The sequence below is a fragment of the Taudactylus pleione genome, unplaced genomic scaffold, assembly GCF_031769625.1.
Source record: "Taudactylus pleione unplaced genomic scaffold, aTauple2 ptg000330l, whole genome shotgun sequence".
NCBI classification, from domain to species: Eukaryota; Metazoa; Chordata; class Amphibia; order Anura; family Myobatrachidae; genus Taudactylus; species Taudactylus pleione.
The window spans coordinates 3,841,236-3,866,451 of record NW_028284731.1 but is presented as its reverse complement, the minus strand read 5'-3'; the positions used below and the strand labels follow the sequence as shown (position 1 = coordinate 3,866,451).

At 43.6% G+C, this 25,216-nt stretch overlaps 1 protein-coding gene across 1 annotated transcript in view; it reads right to left on the bottom strand.

The window, feature by feature from the left end:
- CABP7 (calcium binding protein 7) overlaps positions 1–24,814 on the bottom strand; it is a 165,016-nt gene extending 140,202 nt beyond the window's left edge. Inside the window, exon 1 of the mRNA XM_088443534.1 lies at positions 24,250–24,814. Coding sequence (XP_088299660.1) covers positions 24,250–24,358 — 109 coding nt within the window. The 5' untranslated portion in view covers positions 24,359–24,814. The remainder of the gene's footprint in view (positions 1–24,249) is intronic.
- Positions 24,815–25,216: the final 402 nt, after the last annotated feature.

The window sequence follows — 25,216 nt, the reverse complement described above, 5'->3', positions numbered from 1 at the left end:
AATCGAACTTCAAATCCCCAAAATAACTGCTTCATGCTGGCAAGTAAGGAACAATAAGAAGAGTACAGACAAGCAGGGGCATTGAGATTATAGATAAGGGGGGGGGGGGGGCATTATGAGGAGAGTATAGATAAGGGGGGGCATTATGAGGAGAGTATAGATAAGGGAGGGGCATTATGAGGAGAGTACAGATAAGGTGGGTACTATGATGAGAGTACAGACAAGTAGGGAACCTGAGAGTACTTACAAGTAGGGAACCATGAAGAGAGCACAGACAAGGAGGGAACTATGATGAAAGTACAGACAAGTAGGGAACCATGAGGAGAGCACAGACAAGTAGGGAACCATGAAGAGTACAGACAAGTAGGGAACCATGAGAGTACAGACAAGTAGGGAACCATGAAGAGAGCACAGACAAGGAGGGAACTATGATGAGAGTACAGAGAAGTAGGGAACCATAAGAGTACAGACAAGTAGGGAACCATGAGAGTACAGACAAGTAGGGAACCATGAGAGTACAGACAAGTATGGAACCATGAAGAGAGCACAGACAAGTATGGAACCATGAAGAGAGCACAGACAAGGGAGGAACTATGATGAGAGTACAGAGAAGTAGGGAACGATGAGAGCACAGACAAGTAGGGAACCATGAGGAGAGCACAGACAAGGGAGGAACTATGATGAGAGTACAGACAAGTAAGGAAGCATGGAGAGCACAGACAAGAAGGGGACTATGATGAGAGTACAGAGAAGTAGGGAACCATGAGAGTACAGAGAAGTAGGGAACCATGAGAACACAGAGAAGTAGGGAACCATGAGAGTACAGAGAAGTAGGGAACCATGAGTACAGACGAGTAAGGAAGCATGAAGAGAGCACAGACAAGGAGGGGACTATGAGAGTACAGACAAGTAGGGAACCATGAGGAGAGCACAGACAAGGGAGGAACTATGATGGGAGTACAGACAATGGTGGCACTAAGGAGAATACAAAGGGGGCTCTATAAGGAGAACACAGACAAGGGGAGGTGCACTGTATGGAAATGTATGTTTATTTGAACACCAATGGGCTTGAGAATTCAGCCAGAATTTTAAATAACAATTTAAGGGGCACGATTTTTTTTATTTCCCCTGGATGCCATTGATTCTAGTCACGCCTCTGTTCAGAGGGTTTTGGAAATGCTGGTTTTCCATTGTTGATTTTCAGGCATAACTGGGAGAATCTTAATGAGGCGGTGGGAACATTCTTGGTGGGTGAGGAGAATGTCTTATAGTTGAGTGGCTTTGTCCTTGTTGCTTAATGATATTTCCTTATCAGCTCCATAATAGTCATAACAAATTGCTTTACTCCTTTGTCAGCCTAGTAGATACAGGAAAAATAAAAAAATTATCTCCCAATGAAGGTAAATAGTGTGACCCTTCCTTACCCTGCTGTATTGTTATGTATCTCAGCTAAGTAACTATAGTGTACAGTGCTTCTCAAACTGGGTGTCGCAAAACCTTAGTATGTCAGTATGAGTTGGTCCCTGTTGAGTCATGCAAAATGACAGCGGGGTGACAAAAAGAAAAAGCCAGTCCTCTCAGGATGCTCTCCAGCTAATCAGCAGAGCAAGGGGAGGAGAGTATGCTTTCTCACTCTCTCCCTTGTTTCAGTGCATACAGCGCGGGCTTGACAAATCAAAGTAACAAAGGGCCTGATTCAGACCCACTCGCGAGCGGCTGTCCGCTCGCAAGTGGGTCGATGGTCTGCACTGAGCATGCGCACGACGGAGGGAGCTCCGTCGTGCGCATGCGCCAGACGCGACGAGCGAAGGACTTTCCTTCGCCTGTTGTGTCTGATCAAAGGGGGCGTGCTGTCGATGTTGATTGACAGCACGCCCCCTTTGGTGGGCGTGCCAGGGTCGTGCCTCCCTGACGGGGGCGTTCCCAAGGGAACGCCTACCGTCAGAAGCCGGCCCACTGACATCACTAGTGATGTCAGTGGGAGTGATTTTGGCTCTGATAGAGCCAAAATCACTCCGGGCCTTGCGGTTGAAAACCTCAACCGCAGGCTCCGGCTCGCAGTGGCGATGGTCGCGATGGTCAAGACCATCGCGGCCATCAAACTGCACGCTCGTATAGGCTGTGGGTGGTGACCCACAGCTATACGAGCGTCCAGGAGGACGCTCCATAATTATGGAGGGCGGCCCTCATTCATAGCGTGCGCTCTGCTCAGAGCGTACGGCTCTGAATGAGGGCCAAAGTCCCATCCACCCCCCTCCTGCAGCAACAGAGAGGAGCCAGAGAGCAGGCATGTTAAGGTAAGTAAGCTTCAATGGTTAAAAGAAAAGGGGGGGTTATCAGTGTTGGTCTGGGACCTGAATGGCCCACTCAGAGAATTCATTGGTAGGGGCCCACTGAAGAAGGCGGCGTAAAACTGCAGAGGTGTGGCCAGCCATCAGAGGGGTAAACAGAGGTCACTGTGTGGCATATGTACTGGCATCAGTACAAAAAGGCATATTGTTACAATGTGACATAATATGAAATTGGGCACTGTGTTGTATAATGTGAACTAGGGCACTAGTATGGGGCATAACACTATCTAGGGCACTATAGTTCATAAAATGGATTAGGCAATACTATGGGGCATAAAATGAACACCTGCTGTGGAGTGAGGTGTCTCTCTAGAAGAGGCCCCTAAAAAATGTTGCTATGGATATTAAATATGGAAATTAATATGTGTATGTACATATAAATATATACACTTTATATAAATGCTGCGCGTAAATGGAGCATGTGCAATACTAGGCAGAGCAGGACATTCTCTTTGAACAAATGAAAAGTGAGCACAGACAAGGGGTGAACTATGATGAGATTACAGATAAGGCGGGTACTATGATGAGAGTACAGACAAGTAGGGATGTCAGGTTTCGGCCTAGGATCGGCCGATACTCACCACAGCGCCGACTTCCCGTCCGGTCAGACGTCAGGTGCGGCAGCGAGTGACGCACTGAGGATTATGCCCTAGGTGCAGTTGGACATTCATGTGCTGCACCATGACTTGGTTACCGAGGTTGCTGTCATGAGCACAACCATGACAGCCTTCATCACCTGACTGACCCTTCGTCCAATGGCAGCATGGTTGTTGTCAGCTGACGCTGTCCTCCAATGCACTGCTACCTTGGGGTATATTACTGGGCTCTGGACATCAGGAAGTTGCCTGTACAACATTATTTCTACGTTTGCTTGCCATCACTTCGTTACAGGTTCCCTTGCTATTCTGCTCTCCAGTAATTTCTAGTTACTCTCCTGTGCCAACGGTGCATCTGGATACCTTGCCCGCATACTCAGTACAACATCCGAGTACAACTACAGTATCACTCTCCTGTGCCAGCGATGCGTCTGATACCTTGCCCGCGTACTCAGTACAACATCCGAGTACAACTACAGTGTCACTCTCCTGTGCCAGTGATGCGTCTGATACCTTGCCCACGTACTCAGTACAACATCCGAGAACAACTTCAGTGTCACTCTCCTGTGCCAGTGGTGCGTCTGATACCTTGCCCGCATACTCAGTACAACATCCGAGTACAATTACAGTGTCACTCTCCCGTGCCAGCGGTGCATCTGATACCTTGCCCGCATACTCAGTACAATATCCAAGTACAGAATCCTTGCTAGTGATTCTTTCAGAAGTACACTCTCCTGGGCCTCATCAGTGTTATCTCCCTCCAATTCCCACCTGTATCGGATACCTGACCAAAGGGCCGCGACCTGCTTGCTGGGTGCAGATAAAACCCATATCCCGCTTGGAGGAGTCACTTGTGAACACCTCCCAGCAGGTTAGACTCCACGCCTTTGGTCTGGTCTCACCAACATCCGATAATTGTGGATGAGGACATACATCCAGGCCCCTCACCTCCGATTCCTTCCACAACCCAGGACCTCAGCTTTCAGCTGCTCAGTAGGAGATCCTCTTGAGCCAGTTGTGACAAGGGAACCATGAAGAGAGTACAGAGAAGGTGGGTACTATGATGAAAGTACAGACATTAGGGAACCATGAAGAGAGTACAGACAAGGGGGATGAGAGTACAGACAAGTAGGGAACCATGAAGAAAGTACAGATAAGGTGGGTACTTTAATGAGAGTACAGACAGCAGGGAACCATGAAGAGAGTACAGACAAGGGGGGAACTATGATGAGAGTACAGACAAGTAGGGAACCATAATCGCAATTGCGTTCACTGCTGAATCAGGACCATTGACAATAATTTTGATGGTTTTAGCTGAAATTATTTGAGCCAATACGAGATTATTGCCGTAGATATATTTTTACATTACCTTATATGCTCCAGCTAACTGGGAACCAGAAACATAAGAGTATGTACAGTATGCTGCATTACCCATGAATGAAACAAACTAAATTGACAAAAATAAAATAATGCTAGTGAGCAAGGTAAACCTAAACTGTTTCTGAGAACTAGTAGAGAAAAAACAAAACGGCGCTTGTCAAAACAGCAGCTGTTTTAAGGATGGTGTTAAGCTCCTCAATAAAGAACTATGTGGTCCATAAGTGTGGAAACACCATTATAAAAAGGAAATACTGCAAGTAAGGAAATATTAATCCAGTGTCTACACACATGATATGGTAGTGGGGGAAAACTGTCACCCATATTGAAGTCAGCCATCTTGGATGCAACTCTATTTTTTTTTAATTGGGAAGATAGTCATGTGTCATTGAATTTCATAACAAAAACAATGGGGTTCTTCGTTTTAACGTGTCTTTATTCATTATCGAGTCTTAACTGAGTTTTTTTTTGCAGGTAGTGACAATAATGACAATGGCACTAACACAAACACAACATGTTGACATGAAGCACACGTGCTATTGCAAGTTATTTAAACCAATGTCACCCAATACTCACAGTGCAGTTGCCAGTCTCCTTGCCAAATGTAAAGAAACTGGATCAGTTGCAGAAAAACCAAAAAGTGGATGACCAAAAACTGTTACAGATGAAGCAACAGCTGCTGTGCTGACATCTTTTTCAAAGAGCCCACAACGTAGCACTCGTCGTCTGTCTCGTGAATGTGGGGTTATGAGTACGACCATTTTGAGAATGTTGTCTACACATAAACGGCACCCCTACAAGATTCAGATGTTGCAACACCTGATTGAGCATGACCCACACTGTTGGGTGAGTTTGCACACTGGGTAACACAGCAGCTTCAATTGAACCCTCATTTTCCACACCAGGTATTGCTTAGTGATGAGGCAAATTTCTTCGTCAATGTTGAGGTAAACAAACAGAACCACAGGTACTGGTCAGAGACAAACTCTCAATGGATTGATGCCTGTAGGGTTGTAGCCTCGGCGAAAGTTGGTATGATGTGGTTTGTGGGGTACATGTATTGTGGGACCATTCTTCTTTGATGTTAAATTAACAGCAGCACGTTACAAAAGGTTGTTAGATGAAGACATTTTTCTCTCATTGTTATCAGAGGATGGGTCATATCCTAATTTCTTCTGGCAAGATGGTGCCCCACCTCATTATGGACTCATTGTCGGGTAATATGATGTGCATTCTCCCCAAAGATGGATTGGCCAAGAGGTCCAGTCCAGTGCCCATCAAGATCCCCAGATTTAACTCCATTGGATTTATTTCTGTGGGATTACCTGAAAGAACGTTTATGCTGTAAAGAAACAAGATCGTTATCATCTGTAACAACGAATTGTTGATGCTTGTGCTCAGATTTAGCCAGACATGTTGGTAAAGGTTCATCAGGAATGGGAACAGGGAACAGCCTTAACACTGCAACATGGTGGACAGCACTTCGAACATATCCTATAAACCTTATGCTAAAACTCGAGAATGAATAAAGATACATTAAAACGAAAAACACAATTATTTTTCTTATGAAATTCGCCATCTGTTTGATATGTCACATGACTACCTTCCCAATTCTCAAGAGTTGAATCCAAGATGGCCGACTTCAAGATAGCCACAGTACTGGTGACATACCCTAAAAAGATAATCCCACCATATCATATGTGTAGACAATGGATTAATATTTACTTACTCATTTCCTTTTTATAAGGGTGTTTCCACACTTATGGGCCACCCTGTAGGTGGAAATCAATGTGGATACTCAATCTAGTATATCTGAATATATAGTCCACAAGTCCTCAATTAATCAACACACCAATAGCTGATTTTGAGGTCTATCCACATTGATTTCCACCTATTTCTCCGGTTCCATATGATTCATGGCTATTTATACATGGACTGTATTTGAATCTTTGAGATTTTATTTGACTTACTGATATGTTTTAATCTTATATATAAAATTAATTGGTTTATTTGTTTGTTTATTTGTCTGTAAAGTTATGTAATTGGACACCCGTGCACCGATTGGGATGAAACCAATGTGAGGTGGTCAAGTTGGATCCTGGCCAGGTTAGGGTCCCGGTCAGTGTATGCTGGGCAGAACTCTGATCTGGGGATGCTGAGCAGTACTTTGACCCGGAGAGCCTGTTCTGGACCGTCCACTGGATGGATTTGGATGAAAAGTTCACAGAGGGGTGGCAATTGGTCTGGAATGCCTAATGGAGTTGTTGGGGTCCCAGTCGGACCTCACAGCGGAGCGAGCCGGGGAGAACTTTGATCCAAGGAGGCTGTTCGGACATGGGGAGCCTGTTCTGAGCCCTCTACTGGATGGATTTGGATGAAAACTTCAGAGTGGTAAAATTGGATCCCAGAAGATATACTAGGGGGTTGAGGTTCCGGTTGGACCTCCCATTGGTGTACACTGGGCAGAACTTTGAATAAGGGAACCTGTTCTGGGCCTTCCACTAGATTGATTTGGATAAAAAGTTCACAGATGGGGGCAATTGGTCTGGGGAGCCTAATGGAGTGGTTAGGGTCCAGGTTGGACCTCACGGCAGAGTTGACCCAAGGAGCCTGGTCTGAGCCTTCCACTGGATGGATTTGGACGACATTACATAATAAAATGTAATAACTTGAAGATTTAAGCCCAGGCAACGCCGGGTACTTCAGCTAGTGTGTAATAAATGTGTTATAATTTTAGATCAAGCAGCATCTATAATTTTATTTGTAATGTTCACTAGAGAGAATAACCCACTAGCTCTGTTTTACTCTTTACATATGTCTAAAGTAACTATTTCTGAGCCTGGGGCCTGATTTAGATATGTACGCTAATGCATTTGCAGCTGTGATCCTGCATGTACCTCCTGTTCAATAATATGCTAATGCTGTAGTCGGCTGGAAATGTATTTGCCCACCGGTGGCTTTGCAGATACAAGCATATGTGTACAAATACCAGCCGCCATGGCAGATCATTTGAAAATTGGCCTTCTGAGTAGCCCTAGTGGCACGCAGAATGGCCACCTGAACTGCCATCTTAACCACTTTATCTGCGTACGGGATTGTAGATGCAGGCTATGACATGCCCCAAAAATGGGCGGTACACACCTGCGTTTTTGCCGCTACTCCCCATTACCTCCCTCAAAAGGTTCCTCACTGTCAATCACTTTGCGAAGTAATCCTCACAGTGAGCAGCATAGCAAAGTTACATTGGTGTGCGCAGTGTAACAATGACGCATGTGCAGTCGACTGTTAATCGATCAACTGCGTAAATATCAGAATAGGGTACATTTCAGAATCAGGCCCATGAATAGGCTATTTAGGCTTGTTTTCACTTTAAAAATATCTGTAATCACACCAATATTTGACGCTAATATTTAACTAAGAAATATATCTTTTGGTTTTTCTTGTTGTTTTTTTGTGACCCAGGAAATATCTGTGATTTTCTGTAATTTTCTTTTGTAGTTGTTTTCTTTTATATATTATCAAAGTGCAGTCCTGTTGGGGATGTACAGCATGCAGGAATGTCACTGCTCTGTATGCAAAGAGCATTGCCCAAAACTACATCAACTATTATCCATTGCACGCATAACAGGAGCACTACACATCATCGGTATCCCCTGTGATCTCATTGCCAAGTTGTCCATAGTCTGGTTGAACAAGCTACTGTTTAAATCCTTCTTACACAACGATAACCACTGCAGGAACATCAACATGCAGAGAAGTTAGAACAGAAGTGAAGAGCCAGACAATCTCAAGCCTGTATAGCAGTGTCTGTATAGCAGTGTCTGTGACCCAGAGTATCCAATCTAAACAGGATTACTCCACAGGGTGCCAAGTAGTGCTGTATATTATAAACTAAACATTTTGTATTGACAAATATTTATGTTTGGGCTTGAAAGATTTAATAATGCCACTTGCTTTAAAAGTTCTTTAAAACTTACATGCCTATATGTCATGTTTGGTAGGAATAATAGGTAGGGAAGGGATGACTTTTATGTGGTGTGTTATGCATTTGGTATACATGTAGGTGGTTGTGTATTAAATTATGAAGAATCTAAAACGTAATGCAAAACTGAGCAGGGTTTCTACATCATTTTAATATATACATACATATAGATAGTTAGACAATATACATAGGGGTAATACACAGTATATATATATATATATATATATATATATATATATATCTATATCAGGTGCATAAATATTGGGACACTGACAGAATTTTCATATTTTGGCCTCTATTCACCACCACAATGGCTTTGAAATGAAACAAACAAGATGTGCTTTAACTGCAGACTTTCATATTTAATTTGAGGGTACTTACATCCAAATCAGGTGAACGGTGTAGGAAGTACAACAGTTTCTATATGTGCCTCCCACTTTTTAAGGGGCCAAAAGTAATGGGTCTATCAACTCAAAAGCTATTTCATGGACAGGTGTGGGCTATTCCCTCGTTATTTCATTATCAATTAAGCAGGTAAAAGGTCTGGAGTTGATTCTAGGTGTGACATTTGCATTTGGAATCAGTTGCTGTCGACCCTCAATATGAGATCCAAAGAGCTGTCACTATCAGTGAAGCAAGCCATCATTAGGCTGAAAAATCAAAACAAACCCATCAGAGAGATATCAAAAACATTAGGTGTGGCCAAATCAACTGTTTGGAACATTCTTAAAAAGAAAGAACGCACCGGAGAGCTCAGCAAAACCAAAAGACCCAGAAGACCACGGAAAACAACTGTGGTGGATGACAGAAGAATTATTTCCCTGGTGAAGAAAAACCCCTTCACAACAGTTGGCCAAATCAAGAACACTCTCCAGGAGGTAGGTGTATATGTGTCAAAGTCAACAATCAAGAGAAGACTTCACAAAAGTGACTATAGAGGGTTCACCACAAGATGTAAACCATTGGTGAGCCACAAAAACAGGAAGACCAGATTAGAGTTTGCCAAACATCTAAAAACGCCATTACAGTTCTGGAACAACATCCTATGGACAGATGAGACAAAGATCAACTTGTACCAGAGTGATGGGAAGAGAAGAGTATGGAGAAGGAAAGGAACTGCTCATGATCCAAAACATATCACCTCATCAGTGAAGCATGGTGGTGGTGGTAGTGTCATGGCGTGGGCATGTATGGCTGCCAATGGAACTGGTTCCCTTGTATTTATTGATGATGTGACTGCTGACAAAAGCAGCAGAATGAATTCTGAAGTGTTTCGGGCAATATTATATGCTCATATTCAGTCAAATGCTTCAGAACTCATTGGACGGCGCTTCACAGTGCAGATGGACAATGACCCGAAGCATACTGCAAAAGCAACCAAAGAGGCTAAAAAGTGGAATGTTATGCAATGGCCAGCGTCTGGTGATGTCTATGCGTTCCAGACTTCAGGCTGTAATTGCCTGCAAATGATTTGCAACAAAGTATTAAAAAGTGAAAGTTAGATTTAGGATTGTTTAGTTTGTCCCATTACTTTTGGCCCCTTAAAAAGTGGGAGGCACGTATAGAAACCATTGTAATTCCTACACCGTTCACCTGATTTGGATGTAATTACCCTCAAATTAAAACTGAAAGTCTGCAGTTAAAGCACTTCTTGTTTAGTTCATTTCAAAGCCATTGTGGTGGTGAATAGAGGCCAAAATATCAAAATTCTGTCAATGTTCCAATATTTATGCACCTGACTGTATATATATATAGAGATAGAGAGAGAGAGAGCGAGAGAGAGATGTGCAGGTTCGGTTTCACTGTTCTTTTCACCAAAATTATCGCAAGTTCGAATTAGTTCGGATTTATTTTATTGGCTATCCAAAACACGTGATAGCCGTTAGCCAATAAAATATAAAATGCAGTTTTTGAGATCCGAACATATCCGAGTAAAACCGAACCCGCACATCTCTAATATATATAATCCGAACTCAACGTGCAAACTCGAACCTATCCGAGCCTGCACATCCCTAATATATATATATATATATATATACATACATACATACACACACACACAGCCTTGACTTACAAAAGTTGCTGCTTTGTAAATAAAGCCCATGGGCTTCGAAAAAGGAGCACATCCCTGCAATGTGTTAGAAATGAAGTGATAGCATTAGCGGTCACCACTTCTGTTTTGAGCCTCCGCAGCGCTACTGCGTATGGGTGGTCTGCTGACCATGCATGGCCACTGCACAGCCACTATCCTGCCAATTTGTGCGGAATGTAGCCCATAGGCTACAGATGGCAATGCTTCACATTCTGGAGCTTGGTAAACCTAAGGGTGCTGGCAGCCCTGTGTGGCTGCCAGCACCCTCTGTGCAACCACTGGGGCGCCAGAAATACTACTATTTTTATAAACATTTTTGAGGGGGCCATGCCTTCCTGGATTTGGTCACACCCCCTTATTACCCAGGCCCATGGCCGCTCTGGCAGCCCTAAGGGTGACCGTTAGGGTTGGCATTAGGGATAGAATAAGACTAAAAGCACACTGTCGACATTTCAGCAATGTCGTCAAAATATACCACACCAAAAGACAGCTTTTAACAGTACGGAATACATGAGTATAGAATATGCCAAGTGTGGTAGCATATAGAGAAGAGAATGTCAACATATATCTTCATATTTCAAGGCGTGATGTGTATTGCTGATTTAGGTGACATTCTAATGCTTTTAGGGCTTATTCACACAAATACATTTGAAAAATTACTTTAAATGCATTTTAGTGTACAATCTATTCTACTGGCAGTGCATGTTAACTCCTGAGCAGAAGGTTGTGCCGCATTCTAAAATTTTAAACATGACATTAACATTTTAGTATGCAATGCAAACCATTCACCCAATTTGAATAGCGTTTTCAGGAGCGTGTGGCTGAAAAGTGTATTTGCAGAGGATATGAGTGAATAAGCCCTTCACAGTGACAAATCAGTCACATGGTTTCAGTTTTTTTATATTCTTAAACAAATTATTATATTGAAAATATGTATATTTTAGATTATTATGATATGGCTGTTTATCTACAGTAAATAGATGTCATTTGGAAGGGCTGTATAACATCCGCAATGGGAGATTCAGTTAAACATAGTTACAGCTGAGGTGTGTACTGGACAGTTTATACAAAGGCACAGTAATTTACCAGTGATTTGCCATTGTCGCCTTACTGTTGTATATTACATCTGCACTGTGATCAATTGTTGCTGCATGGAGATGTCTTCATGCTCAGATTTTAGTTGCAAATTTCAATGAAGCAGCCAAACACTATATACAATACATGGCTGGAAGGTTCCAGTGATGTTTCATAGGGATAGATCTGCTGTCCAGCTGCTCTGCACCGTCACACAGCTGTTAGTCATGTACATTCTCTCGTCCTGCTTGCATTGCAACAACAAAGTTACCCTACAGCCCTTGTTCTAGTGTTCTAAAGAATGGATAATAATTAATATTGCCTGGAATTGTATCTATGTTAATGCAATAGCTTCTAGTTGTGGGTATATATATAAAAAACACACTCACCTCTCATCGAAGGGTAAGAGATAGCTACTTTCACGCCAACCTGTATGTTTGCCATGCTTTTAGAATAAAGCCTTTTTGGAACTGAATGTGAGTGCCAGTCTTTCACTTTACCCTTGGGTAAGAGGTGGGTGTGTTTACATTACCTACTTCTGGACATGTGCTCCTCCTATTACAACTACTGAGTGCATTTAATATAATATTATATATATACACACACACACACACACACACACACACACATATACACACGAGGTCTGTCTAAAAAGTTTGGTGAATGATCTGATATAGCTGTATGCACCACTTACAACAAGGCCACTCATGCGTGCTGACATGCATGGACATGTCTGGACCTGCCCCCCAGTCGGAGTTTGCCCGAGGCCGCCACCGCACTGCCATTGCATTCCTTTCAACAGAGTGTCCCGAGCATGTGAAATCAGGCTTGAAGTCAGCCAATCACAGAACCTGTGTAAATCATGAGTGTCCTGGTTTAAAGGGATAGTATGGTAAGTAGATAGATAGATCGATAGATACAGATACACACACACATAAATTATATATAAATGTGTATGGGGAGCACAGTGATGACGCATCCTTGATGACATCATCGTGTGCGCCGGCCAGGTGGGTGCTCTGTCTCGTTCCCAGCGTGTGGCGCTTCACTTGGTGGGTGAAGACTACATAAGGTAGGAATATTTCTGTATGTTGTTAAACCTGACGAAAGTGCTATATTAAAGGGCACTGAAACGTTGCTGATATAACATACTGTGTTAAAGTGTATTCATTCACGAGTCGCTAGGAGTGCTGCACCTCTTATATATATATATATATATATATATATAGGGGTCCCTCTCCTGGGGTATATGGACATCTCCTTACACACAGCAGACAGGAAACAGCACTCCAGTCGTGGGTTTTCGTGCAAGCTGGTCGGCGCCAGTTTTTATTGTGCAACACCAATAATCAAATAAACAAAACATAAAATAAATCCTAACCCGTCTGGGCTCTAAGTACACATTAAATTCCCTCACTAACTGAACACTAAATAAGCTCACGTCCACAGTATCTTCTGGATTGTAGCAAACAGTGTCTCAGAGCAAGCTAACCTGCGGGCCTGCTCTCCCAGGTATGAGACACTGCATCAAAACTCTTACACAGCTATATTGAGCCACTTCCAGGTGTATTCCTTAATTAGCCTGCTCACATGCTGGAAGGCCCAACACCTGAAATGGCCCTATGGATGGAGCCCTCCCTTCTCTCTCATATCCACACCCCCAGGACCCATTCTCTGGCTTTTACCTAAAGCCGACACTCAGATCTCTTCCTGGGGGTTAAGATACATATTACAGGAATCTGGGATACATATACTCGCCATCCCTAACTTCTCCGGTGCTTCTATCACATATCCCCCCCTTTGTTTCGACCTGTGGGCGGAACAACTGCAGCCCCCACACAATGGACATGTGACAAAGCATCTGTATTGGCCAGCTGGCTTCCTGGCCTGTGTTCTACTGCGAGCTTGACATTTTTTAATGCCAAGAACCACCTTGTTATTAAGCTGTGGCTTTATTAAAACCTCTGCCAATGTCTGCTCGCTCACACCCGGTCATCTCCTTTACATTCTCTATATGGGATTACTGTAAATCCCATTTTAACATCACCACCTACCCATCCCCCATTACCCCAATATGGTCGAACCCAGCATTCTCCCCAGGTTTCACCTTGCCCGTCTTTCTCCATGGATTAAAAGTGGCATCAGGGTGGTATCTGATCTCTGTGAGTCGGATGGATGCGCCCCTCTGGATTCCCTACAGAATAAATTTAAGATATCTTCTGTAAATACTTTTACTTATATTCAAATACGTCACTTTATTAACTCTTTTCCCATTAATTCAATTGTTAGATCTTTAACACCCTATGAGTCTCTATGTCTCCGTAATCCTCTTATGAAAGGTATTATATCTGTCATCTATAATCTTTTATTGAATGTTAATATATCAGATACACCTGGCCATGAACTTCAATGGGAGAAAGATTTGGGGAGTCCACCAGATGAGGATACATGGTCTGTGGTACGGGAGAGGGTATCCAAATCTTCTATCTCCACCTTAATAAAGGAAAATGCCTACAAGATATACTACAGATGGTACCTGGTACCTACTCGCCTGCATAGAATGTATCACTTAGCATCTGATCGTTGCTGGAGAGATTGCGGTGAGGCAGGCACCTACATTCACATTTGGTGGTCATGTCCTAAGATAGCCAAGTTTTGGGATGAGGTTGCTGTCCTCCTTTCGGACATACTAAAGGTCCTTCCTCCTTGGCTGTCCACTTGAGGGCCTCAATCCACATGCTGATAAGCTTTCCTCACATATCCTAAACGCAGCTCGATGTTTAGTTGCAAAGCATTGGAAAGATATCAACCCTCCTCCTCGCCAACAACTTATAAATAAAATTTGGCATTTGGCGGCCATGGAGAAGATTTCAGCTTATCTCCATAACACCTCCCATAAGTTTCTTACAGTTTGGGGTGACTGGTTTCTCTATAATAACACCACACCACATGGATCTCTACCCTCAGCCTTTTCGAACCTTCTACTTTAATGATTATATTTCACCTATTAATTGTTGAATTCCGGACTCGGTCTCTTCTTTAATTCCCATGTCCCCTCCAACATATTTTTCCCCTCCTTTCTCTTCTTTCCTTCTCTTTCTTTTTCTTTTTCATCTCTCTACCCCCAACGTAGTCCTGCTTTCCATGTATATTTTCCAATATTTTGTATTGCTCTATATGTTTATTCTAATCAGATTGGAATGTTGATATATGTGCTAACATGATATCATATTGTTTTTGTCGATCTGATTATTTCATATACCTCTTTATTGGATTATTTTACTTCTGTAAAATCTACAAATAAACTTGTTAAAAAAAACAAATAAAAAACCTCTGCCAATGGTGTAACCAAGATACTTTACTTCCTCCATCCCTAGGCAACATTTCTCTGGGTTGGCTGTCAATCCTGCCCTATGGATGGAGTCCAACACTGCCTGTACTCTGGGCAAATGAGACTGCCAATCAGGACTATGAATGACTACCTCACCTAGACAAGCAGCTGCATACCATCTATGGGGTCTTAGAATTCTGTCCATCATCCTTTGGAAGGTAGCTGGTGCCCCACGTAACCCAAAGGGCAACATCTTATATTGGAACAACCCTTCTGGTGTCAGAAAAGCTGTTTTTTCTTTGGCATTCTCAGTTAACGGCACTTGCCAATACTCTTTGGATAAGTCTAGCGTGGTTAAATACCTGGCTGTTACTAGCCTTTCAACTAGCTCATCCACCCTTGGCATTGGGTAGGCATCGAACTTTGACACACTGTTCAATTTTCAAAAATCGTTGCCGAAACTTACACTCCCGTCAGGCTTTGGAATAAGCACAATGGGACTTGACCACTCACTATGCGATTTTTCAATTACACCCAGTTCCAACATATTTTTAATTTCTTTAGACACTGATTCTCCTTGGGCTTCTGGTAACCTACAGGGCTTTAGGTTAATCTTAACCCCTGGGTCAGAGACTATGTCATGTTTAATGACTGTGGTTTTGCCCGGTACATCTGAGAACAAAACCCTATTTCTGATAAGAAACTACTTAACTTCCTGCTGTTGAATGGACGACAGGGTTTTAGCTATTGTCACTTCAGGAACCAAAGGCCCTAGGTTTACTGGAGGGGCCGGGATAGCTGACAGAGCTGCTCTATCCTTCCAAGGTTTAATAAGATTTAGATGGTATAACTGTTCTGGCTTTCTTTTCCTAGGCTCAATGACAGTTTTATATGGACTGGACTGCCCCTCCCCTGTCTCCTTGGCAATGTCAGGTAACCCCCTTGGAAGTCTCCCGTACAAAAAATCCTGGCGTACTGCCATGTGAGGAAATGACAGCGGACTATCAGGGTCTATGGATTTACCACCAATCACTTTTACATTTTCCCTGGCTTTTACCAGAGTAGGGTCATTTAACTGCTCCACTGCAAATATCTCTTTTCTGACCTCAAGATCAGACAGACGATCAACTGGCTTAACAACACTTCCCACCTCAGTATTCTCTGGTTCACCAATCACGCTAGAAAAAGGGAACTTCTTAAAATCGGAAGAAACTTCCCCTGCTACTGCATCAGCAACCTTCTCAACTGGGTCGGGGTTATTAACTTCGGTAACAAATCGGCTTTCCCACAACTTCCAGAAGTGAGCGAAGTTTCTCCTCAACATTATATCATACCTCAAGCCATGCACCAAACCCACAGAGACTATAGCGGAACCACACTGTGTTTCTATGTTCACTTCCGCAGTAACATAATACCAAGTAGCCCCATGTATGCAGGTCACACCAACAGCTTTTCCCTTGCGCTTTAAGGGGTTCACCAGTTCAGCTCTCATAAGCGTAACCAGGCTGCCAGAATCTAACAGAGCTGCTACTTGATTGCCTTCTACAGTAACCTTACACATTTGCTTATCTGTCTCAGCCTGTCGGACAGCAGTATAGACAGGCTGTGCAAAGAAAGACATTCTGCGACGGACATAAGCAGTATCACATTGCATAGGTTCAGAGGTGAGGGGACAATTAGCAGCAATATGGTCCAATTCACTACATCAAAAACATTGTTTCATATTATTATCAAGTCTCTTATGGGGTAAGAACCTTCCTGGCCTAGCTGGCCTATCCCCAGGTTCCAAACCCACAGTCTTAAGTTCATTCCACCGCCCAACACCCTTCTCCCCTGGAAGTCTTACCAGTAGTCACGGAAGATCGCCGTTGCGGAATCGGGGCCCGGTGGGACACACTCAACAGTTCCTCAGCCGCCACATACCTCTCCACCAGTTCGACTAACTGGTCTGAGGACTTAGGGTCTGCATGGCTCACCCACTTGCTCAGAATGCAGATAGCGATCGCAGATACCGATCCATCACGACTCTTTCCACGATCTGCGGTCCTGTCAGCGTCTCGGGCTGTAGCCATTTTGTGGTTAGATGGACGAGGTCATGCATCTGTGAGCGTGGAGGCTTTTCCATTTGGAACTCCCAGCGGTGGACTCATTGGGCCCGAACAATTGAGGTGACTCCCAAGCGAGTTAGGATCTCCCGTTTTAGCTTTGCATAGTCCTTGGCATCAGCCAGGCACAAGTCATAGTAGGCCTTTTGTGGTTCTCCACACAGGAAGGGTGCCACAAGACTTGCCCACTGTTCCTTGGGCCAACTCTCCCTTTCTGCAGTTCTCTCAAAGGGGGTCATTCAGACCCGCTCGCGAGCAAATGACGTTCGCAAGCGGGTCGATGTTTGCCAAATGCGCATGACGGAGGGAGCTCCGTCGTGCGCATGCGCGAGACCCGGCAAGCGACGAGAAATACGTCGCTCGGGGTCTCGCACCAAAGGGGGCGTGCTGTCGATGGTGACTGACAGCACGCCCCCTTTGGTGGGCGTGGCGGCCAGACGGAGGCGTTCCCATGGGAACACCTACCGTCTGAGTCCGGCCCCACTGACATCAGTAATGATGTCAGTGGGAGTGACTTTGGCTCTGATAGAGCCAAAATCACTCCTGGGCTTGCGGCAGCGAGACCCTACAGCTATGCGAGCGGCCAGTAGGCCGCTCCATTTTCAGGTAGGAGGGCACTGATTCAGAGCGAGCGCTCTGGTCAGAGCGTTCAGCTCTGAATCAGGCCCAAAGGCCGTAAGATACGCTTCCACATCTTCACTTGAGATCATCTTTCGCAGAAAGTGACTGGCCCGTAAGGAGCGAATGTTGTCTGGAAGTCCAGTGGAAGCATCTCCAGACCGGACTATTAGCTGTTGTGCCGCGTCTTTTAAGGCCTGGCGGGTTTTCCACTTGCTGAGTCCTGTTTGTTTCCTGCTGAACTTTGATAGCTTCTTGCAGAGTTTTGTTAGATTGGAGCAAGGCCTTAACAATGTCCTCCATGTAGTCTTTAGGTGTAGGTTTGTAGCAAAACCTGGCTTCTCTAAGCATCTATCAACGCCACCTTCATGGACTTCACAGAACACGAGTTGATATCCAACACAACAAATTGGTGTCTGTCACTTTAAATTTTAAATGTAGAACTTTTCCTCTTGCCGCAATTTCCAGTGTGCATTGCCTGCATTCTCCACCAATTGTGATATGATCAGGGTAGGGGTCCCTCTTCTGGGGTAGATGGACACCTCCTTACACACAGCAGCCAGGAAACAGCACTCCAGTCGTGGGTTTTCGTGCAAGCTGGTCGGCGCCAGTTTTTATTGTGCAACACCAATAATCAAAAAAGCAAACATAAAATAAATCCTAACCCGTCTGGGCTCTAACTAGACATTAAATTCCCTCACTAACCGAACACTAAATAAGCTCACGTCCACAGTACCTTCTGGATTGTAGCAAACAGTGTCTCAGAGCAAGCTAACCTGCGGGCCTGCTCTCCCAGGTATGAGACAATGCATCAAAACTCTCACACAGCTATATTGAGCCACTTCCAGGTGTATTCCTTAATTAGCTTGCTCACAGGCTGGAAGGCCTAACACCTGAAACGGCCCTGTGGATGGAGCCCTCTCTTCTCTCTTACATCCACACCCCCAGGACCCATTCTCCGGCTTTTACCTAAAGCCGGCACTCAGATCTGTTTGTAAAACAGACTCTTCCTGGGGGTTAAGATACATATTACAGGAATCTGGGATACATATACACGCCATCCCTAACTTCTCCAGTACTTCTATCACAATATATATATATGTTTGATAGCTACATATTTCCAGTAACTGGCCTGTAAGGTTATCTGTATCCCAAACAAAACCAGGCATCTCACTCTACAATAGCTCTGGTGATACTGGCCGCAAAACCCCCCCATCATTCATGCTAACAATATGTACAAAATTAATAGAATTATTATAGGACATGTAGGAATAGGTAGTCGGAAGATGATAGCTATTAGTCTAGGTATCTTCCGACCACACTATCAGTGACCAGTAAAGGGGGAAAGGATTTTATCACTAACCCAGAACACTGTATACCCACATCTCACCCATACTGGTCTCCTCGTATGTGGCCTGTTGGACAGGAAGCTTGTTTCTTGGGGTAAATTTCAGGAGTGTCTGGAATGTGGCCAGAATTATTGTTCCACACGTCACAATCCAATCATTCAGCCACATCACCTAATCACATCTATTTATATATTTCGCCTTTCTGTAAGTGTGTATAACAATTTTAAGGCATATTAATAAAATGTATACATTTTAAATGTAATTAACCCTGTGATTGCCATATGAAATACTGTCTTCTCTGTCTCCTAACCACATTATGCTGGGCATACACTATACAATTATGTCACATATCTGTCCAATCTGGCTGGTTGGAATGAAAATCTGGTAATGTGTGTGAGCAAATGACATACATCATTTGCTCATAAACACTGGAAAACAGACAAAAATGGTTGTTCTGACAAATTGGTTAAAACACAGGAATTTAACCAATTTTAACAGTTGTCTTTTGTCTGTTTTCCAGTGTTTAAGACCATATGATCAACTGTCAATTGCTCCCATACTTTACCATGTTTTCATACCAACCAGCCAGATTGGACAGATATAAAATAGATAATTTATAGTGTATGCCCAATATAGCTACTCAAGTAAAGAGCAAAACTACTTGCTGAACCATTGTATCACAATGTAAGTTGGGTATATTTTCTCCTCTTCCATGTCGCAATTAGTATCTCAACAGTGATTATTTACCAACCAGGTTTCTCAGCTCACTTTGGATCAGATTGTGGACATTTAAGTTGTTAGTACTATATTTACAATGCTCAATAATAGGCCAATTTGCTCACCTGTCACGAGTTTTCCCCAGACATAGACATTCCAGACCAATAAAATGCTTTAGTCGGCTGCAGGGAAGAGAGGAGAGGGCCCCGGACAGGGAATGCACACGGGCCCCCTCCTCTCTAAAGACGCCCCTGTTTATGGCTTTGCTTACTCATGGAGGGCCCAATTCTGAGTGGGACAGATCTCTGTGCACGGCACAATCGGCCAGTTTTTGTATACAGCCCATGCGCAGATGCCAATTTTTGCACCTTTCGTATGCCACCCTATTCTGAGGCGGATGGAATTTGGCCGCAACTGTCTTGGAATTGGGCATTTCTAGGAGTTACCTGGGTGGCAACAATGCGCACGAAACTGACCCTGGCTTGTTGGAATGTCGTGGGCGTGCAGTAAAAGCTCCATGTGATTCTGGGTCATGGGTACGGGTAAGGGAAGCCTGTTTCTGACAGATCCCATGCACCTAGCATGGGGCTGATGTAAAGGGGGATACTAATTATGACGGTTGCGGCGGCTGGTGTAAAATAAATGGGGGGGCACAGATTTCTGGTGGGAGACACAAATTTTTGCATTATACAAATGGATTCCCACGTTACCATAAGGTAATAAATCAGGTTCCGTGGCTGCCCACAACTACAGCCACTTTGCCGACTCAGAATCAGCCCTTGAGTGAGGGGATAGTGAACTTTTCTCTTACATGTCACTTTTTTGTGTGTAAATTACAATTAGATGCACCCATACTTGTACTGTGCACTTTGTTAAAACGGTCCTCACTCCACCTAACAAACTTCTACTTCGCAAATGCCACCATCTTGCTCTGCAAGCTCACGTGCTTTAGTAAAAATCTATGTGCACTTGTGCACATCGAGCAGCCTGGCTCCTCGAAAGGCAAATTTGTACTGTGCCTGGACCATTTTGCCCTTCATAGTTTGTGTTAACGCAGAACTGCTAAGAAAATATGTTTGTAACAATGAATCATATTCATTACATAACTATTAGATATAAGGGAAGAAAACGGTAAAGTGGCTATATCAGACTATAAGTGGATGGAGTCACATGCATGGGTGGACCATCATGCCCTTGCTACACATTAAGAAACACTTTTCATCTGCATGATGTACACAACGTGCTTCTACAAGAACATTCATTATATAAACTGTTTATTGATCAAACCAAAATCTTGCTATACCCCCCCTTCAATCAATAACTAGCTGCTTTTTCAGCCCTATATATGAATATCCCAACAGGATACTGCAACTATACAACTATAATTAAAATAGTAATCCAAATTATACATATGTTCAAACTTCAAATTATTTTAAAATAATAAATCACACACATATTAAATGCCCGCTAAATGTCTCATACACAATTTAGGACACAGCCCTGTAATTCATACTAATGAGGACCAGACCACGTAGTAATCCTCACATTACACTCAGACACTTATATCCAAAAGGACACAATTCAATGAGATGCTGTCTGAATTGTGCATGACCTACATAATAAAGCAGGTAGGACTATGAAGGTAATAAATCCAGTCTGAAAAAGAGGTTTCATAGATTGTGTTTAATACATCAGAACCCAATTTTAATGAGTTATGTTACGTTATTCCCTGGCCTCAACTTTTATCTCTCAATGCTTTTTAGGCAAGAAATGTTTTCATGTGACCTGATGCACTTGGCAAAATGTGCCCATGGATTCATCAACTGGGCATCACTCCTTCACTTAGAGGGGGAGATGTATCAAGCCTTGGATAGAGATAGATTGGGGAGAGATACACAGGTCTATTTACTAAGCCTTGGATGGAGATAAAGTGAGCGGAGATAAAGTACTAACCAACCAGCTCCTAACTCATTTTCCAAACATTTTTCAGCCTTTGTCATGGCAGTTAGGAGCCGATTGGCTGGTTCTTTATCTCCGTTGACTTTATCTCCATCCTAGGCTAGAACCCAAAGTACTAATCAGCTTCTAACTGTGATGTTACAGGCTGTACTTGAAAATGGTTGGTACTTTATCTCTCTCCACTTTATCTATCTCCAAGGCTTGATACATCTCCCCCACTATAAGTTCCACGCATGTTTTCATCAGACTACATGTGCACAACAATGCTTAAAACCACAAAGCTGGTATGCACAAACCGTTGTGCATCTCACATATGTATGTGGTGCATAAAGTAGAAATAATAAACAAAAAGGAAATTGTATATCTCTGAAGTGTAATTTAAGAGGCAGCTAAATATGTGGTGTACACATACCTAAATCAATTCTACAATCTCAGTGAATGCTAATATAGAGCCGCCATGATGATCTACTTCAAAGTGGCCAGTGACAGTCATTTATTTATTCATGGGTAATCATGTAATCATGCGCCAGCCAACATTTTACAAGGGACACTTACAGATTAGTGTTAATAGGTGCTTCTGTTTGTAGACAAGCAATTATGGAGTCAGAATGTTACATAGAGATTCTCATAAAGCAAGAGATGCTTTGAGTCCAAGTTTGACTTCGGACTCAGAGCCCCATTCAGACCTGCTCACTAGATGCGTACGCTCGCACAATGCGTATGCAAATTCGGTAAGTGACAGCAAGGCAGGCGATCGCACGGCAAGGCATAAGCACACCCACTATGTCTTGGCGTGCGATCGTATTGTGTATGCAGACGCCCACCAGCATGTCTTAAGACGCCCAGTTGCGCACGTCATCTCCAGAATGTGTATGCACCCATCGGAAGCAAACGCAGGGCTTGTGGTTGACCATATCATATCGCAAACACTGCGAGCACTTCAGTGTAAAATTCAGCCAGGTGACGTGTATTATGCACGCCTCTAAAACGGCGTTAAGACAATCGGGCGCGCCTCTGTACGCACCTCCACTACCCCATTTTCCTAGACTAACCCCTGTCACCACCCACAAACGGCTTCTCCTGTCACTCACTCAGCTGGGCAGTCTATGCGCAGCGAGTGTACGCTTCCCGATCGCTCAGACTGGCTTGCGCACTGCGATGCGTACGCATGCGCACAGTGCGAACCATCGGCAGCTACGAGCGAATGCATCCTAACAAGCAGGTCTGAATCGGGCCCTAAGTTAGGTAGTAAAGATTTTTTTACAATATTTGGGTTTGGAGAATATAAATCTGGATTCACTTGGAATTTTAATGCTCATTACACATATTTATAATTTTCAAAAGAGAAACATATATATATATATATATATATATATATAGTTCAAGTCACTGTTGCTTAATTTTAATATAATTATATTATAATAGAATTAGGACAAATTTGGTATCTATATTGATATTCTAATATATGGATTGATTGCTATCTACATGAAACACAGGTCACCGTACACAAATATAAAGACCATGGATATAAGGAAACACTGAATAATGTGATTATCATATTAAATTTAGAGGACAGGACAGCACACTAGTGTTGGATCTAGCCCTCCTATAAGGACAAGGTAGGTAAAGGTATAGGACAGTGGCAGCAGAAGGGCTGATGAGGCCACCGCAGTGCCCAGGAAGCTGAGGGCAGTGGACACAGCTAGCAGTGGTCTTGTTCTGAGCAGTCCTACCTCTTATGGCTAGAATCATTTTTAACTGCTATACTGTCCTATAAGTTAGAAAGTGTACCAGGAAAAATACAGTAGATATAGTTAAAAAAAATAAGATAACAGAAGTAGTATGTTCTGCATAAGAGCCCTGGAACAATGGTTTACTTAAGAGTGGTTGATTATGGAAAAAAACTTCCAGCCATGGTGCATAATGATATCAGTAAAACAATTTCAGCTGCTTCTTTTGTAAACTGCTCCCATTAGGAAGCTAAACATCACACTGGTGTGTGGCTTTTCAGCCGGCAGCAGTAGGGACACAGTGTAAACCTATGGTAGTGGTTCTTATTTGTGGTGAGATTCTGATTTTATGACATCCTTTGACACCAGAATGGCAACAGTTCCTGCTGTCAGCACACTCTATGACAACTGCTGTACACCAATTACCATCTACTCAACTACACCACCCCCACTCCACAATCTATGAATGAAATACATGAAAGACATATGGGAACAGCCTCCTTACATGCCATAGACTTCATCACCCGCATTACAATTTTTACCAACATCACAGACAGAAATATGTCCCTCTAGTCTATATCATCACTATAGGCATATTCCTGATGCCAGCACCTGGTGAGTGGGGAGTTCAATAGGATCAAATCCTATACACATGTATGCATACTGTACAGTATATGTGTATATATATATATATTTGTGCATATATATGTATATATTTGTGCATATATATGTATATATTATACACACATAAATACCCACACACAACTGGTCAATGACACTACAGACAATTCCTCCTTGGATCCCTCACCCTGTACATTACACTGGAATGTGCTGCTTACACACCGATGAGACACTTGTGTCCGCTCACCTTTTACTCCCCCAGTATCAGACACCTGCACTCACCTGTTGGAGCCTGCCCTCACCCACAAAGCACACCTGTCACCCTTATACCCCACACATCGACTTACCCTCTATCTCGTCTTCGGGAAGCTGAGTAGGTGAGTGCTCTCTCAGTAATTCGGGGATCGTGTAGACCCCCCGGTACATTAACGCCGCCGTCACCGGGTGAAAAGGCATCTCTGCGGGCGATAGGACACCCGAAGGCAGATACAACTCGCAGGGGCAGCATACGGAGTGACTGTCACCGAGAGACTGTCAGCGGGAGATGACCACCGACACACAGTACAGAGACTGTCAATGGGCGAGTGTCACAGGTGAGCTGCATGCAGGCAGACTGCCGCTGTCACGGTAAGAGTGTGTGCCACATACAGAGACAGCAGAGTGAGGGAATGCCATGTGAAGAGCCATAAGAGAGGGGATGTCACATAGAGAGAGGGCATGCGGTAGGACACAGGTAGAGAGAGAAGAACCAGCAGATGAAGATGGAGAAAAAGGGGGAGAGCAAAAGATGAGAAAGATAATGAAAGACAGTGACAGAGAGATAAGGATACAGAGAGTGCTGGAGAGGAAGACAAGGGGAGATGCAGGGAAATGAGACAGGCAACAGGAGAAAGGGAAGGGAAAAGGCAGAATGAAAGAGAGAGACAGGGGAGGAAGAAATTGGAGAAGGGGGGGCACAGAGAGATGGAGGGAGAAGAATAAGAGCGAATTGGAAAGAAGGAGAGAGGGAGACTGGAGACAGGGAAGCAGAGAGAGGGAAGGAGGGATACAAAGTGCAGCTGTGGGAGAGATGAATGAGAGATGTGAGGACCTACCTAGCTCCTTCCTAGAAGTAAGTGCACTCCAGGTGACATTACCCCTGCCTGTCTCCTCAGATACCCATCTGTATGGCACGGGAGAAAAGATGACAGATGGAAGTGTTACTACCAATCCTCACCACACTGGAGACGACTTCTAGCTGAAGGAACGGACATATGTAATATACACATTGCACCAATACAGAAGTGTCGTTGTCCTCACGCTCAGCTAGAAGCC